The 2,367-nt window shown below is 41.7% G+C and overlaps 1 protein-coding gene across 1 annotated transcript; it reads right to left on the reverse strand.

Annotated features, from left to right (window-relative positions):
- Positions 1-339: 339 nt before the first annotated feature.
- LOC114735112 (probable inactive receptor kinase At2g26730) lies at positions 340-2,215 on the reverse strand. The gene is made up of 3 exons (XM_028922774.1): positions 2,146-2,215; positions 1,017-1,697; positions 340-911 (listed from the first exon to the last, which is right to left on the reverse strand). Exons 1-3 carry the CDS (start codon positions 2,213-2,215, stop codon positions 340-342), a joined length of 1,323 nt encoding a protein of 440 aa, XP_028778607.1.
- Between the last annotated feature and the right edge of the window lie 152 nt (positions 2,216-2,367).

Consider the following 2,367-nt stretch of genomic DNA (forward strand, 5'->3'; position numbering starts at 1 on the left):
TTGCTGTCTGCTTTTGTGACTTTAACTTCATCGTAAAAGAATATTCATGTAAAAAGAATTGATCTCAAAAGTGCTGAATTATGAGTTCATTAGTAATAAAGCTGCATTTCAGTGGTGCTGAAATTACTACTGAGATGAACTTGGAGTCCTGGGCACACATGTTTATTTTACCCGCTAAAGTAAAGTGAACAGAAAATACAAGTAGGAGTAAATCAGGTAACCAATGTACAGTGAACGCCTAAATCTAACACACTAAATAATAGATATTCAAGTTTCCCACATGCCCTGTTTGGAAGATCCTCTTCTTGACCCATAAACTTGGACAAGCATAATTAAGCACTAGTCCTGTGCTTCATAAATCAAGGATTTCTCTTCTTCCTCTTTTATGACGCTGATCATGAGAACAACTTGGCTCATACTTGGCCTAGCCTCTGGAGAATGATTAATACATTTTATAGCTACTTGAAGCAAGCTCACCATCCTTTCTTCACTGGCATACTCTGATATCAGGGACCTGTCAAACACTTCACCCGTCCATTCTTCCCTTACAACACGCTCAACCCACTCGGTCAGGTCCATCCCATTGCTCTTCACCAACTTCCCAGTAAGTAGTTCAAGAAGAATCACTCCAAAGCCATAAACATCTCCCTTGAAGGCTTCTGATGCACCAGCAGCATAAGAACCGGCAAAAGATGAACTCTGCTGAATTTTAAGTTCTTGATCATCCATAACCATAACGCCATACTCGCTTATGCAGGGCTCCATGTTCTTGTTTAGCAAAATGTTGGACGATTTCAGGTTTCCATGGGCGATCCCACATTCTTCAAGCTCTTGATGCATGAAAGCTAACGCCTCTGCAACTGTAGCTGCAATCCCAAGTCTACTGGTCCAATCAAAGTCTTTTGAGGAACCTGAAGAACATGAACAGGCAGTGCCAGTTGATTAATATACTTAAAAGAGTAAAGCACAGGATTCATGAAAGGGGGGAGTCAAAAACTAGTATATATGATATTTACCATGTAGAAGCTTGAACAAACTTCCATTCTCCTGATATTCATACCAAAAGTTTCTCTTGTTTGCAACAATAGAAAGCAAGAGGTAACACAGTACAGAATGGTGCTTCACTTGGCTCAGCATTTGGATCCTTTCTTTGAAGTCACGGCTTGATGTTAAGTCATTAATCCTCTTAACAACGACCATCATCCCATTGTCCAGCATCACTTTATAAAGACTACCAAACTTTCCTCGGCCAATCAGTTCCGCAGGGGACATCATCAATTCCTCCAATGTAATATCATTTACATTTGGCCTTGAAAGAAACAACAAGTATTGTGAAACCATCCCACTCTCAGCAGTGACTGATAACTCTGGTCTGCTCACGCTTAATTTGTATCCATTTGAAACATAGCTAGGCTTGTCAGTAGTACTGTCATCAGTTGCCTCCTTTTCTGCTTCAACCTTATTTCCTGTCTTGTTTCTTTTACACAGCGCAAGAACTACAAAGAGGATGAAGACCAAACACAGAACAGCATAGCCTGAATACATAAGAATCTGGCTTTTGGAAGGACCCTTCGATTCTTCTGAATCAGATGGTTTGGCATCGGATATAGGGAGAGATGAACAGCTTTTTGGCAAAGGGTTTCCACAAAGCTCAGGATTTCCCAAGAAACTATCCGCAGAGAAATGGTTTTGCAAATCTGCAATACGGCCACTTAAATTGTTGAAGGATACATTGAAATAGTCCAATTTGGAAAAGTTTAAAGGGGGTATCTCTCCCCGTGAACTGATTATGTTGTGCCAAAAAGGAATTCAGTCCAGAGATTAAGGACATGTTTGGCAAGTTCCCGGAGAACCTTGCTGGAGATGTCGATTTCTTTCAATCTTCAAATTACTCAGCAGCATGGCAAGTGAGCTAGGAAGGTCCCCAGAAAGTTGGTTACCACTTTAGATTAAAGTGAGTGAGATGCTTGCAGTTTCCAACCTCATTTGCTATTCCTCCACTTATGTCGTTGCCATCGAGGTTAAGAGATGTGAGAGACGCGACGAGGGGCCGCAAATTGCAAAGCTAGCAACGTCAAGAGTTCCAGCTAAATTGGACCTGTTAAGAAGTAGCTTCTGTACTGAGGCATTTTTATCATCACATACACGCCTTGCCACAGGTCCCAGCAGGGATCAGAGCCTGGCTTCCAGACCAAATTAGAGTTCTGGCGTCCATTGTTGTTAGAGAGTTTTGCAAAAAGTTTATCAGTGTGCTGCTGACCTCGTCCTCACACACAATTGCCAAAGTTCAGGGGAGAAGGAATGACACGAAGATTATCCACATGGAGAATTGTTCCGTTTGGACTCTCAGACAAACGAGTATGTGGA

Source organism: Neltuma alba, unplaced genomic scaffold, assembly GCF_004799145.2.
Source record: "Neltuma alba isolate B1F8T4 unplaced genomic scaffold, ASM479914v2 tig00013177_pilon, whole genome shotgun sequence".
NCBI classification, from domain to species: domain Eukaryota; kingdom Viridiplantae; phylum Streptophyta; class Magnoliopsida; order Fabales; family Fabaceae; genus Neltuma; species Neltuma alba.

Bases quoted from the DNA above. Each gene is read 5' to 3' on its own strand.
- LOC114735112 (XM_028922774.1), bottom strand. From the start codon at position 2,215: ATGGACGCCAGAACTCTAATTTGGTCTGGAAGCCAGGCTCTGATCCCT. The intron at 1,698-2,145 runs GTATGTGATGAT...GCCGTATTGCAG, and splicing joins TGGGACCTGTGGCAAGGCGT to ATTTGCAAAACCATTTCTCT. The intron at 912-1,016 runs GTAAATATCATA...CATGTTCTTCAG, and splicing joins TTTGTTCAAGCTTCTACATG to GTTCCTCAAAAGACTTTGAT.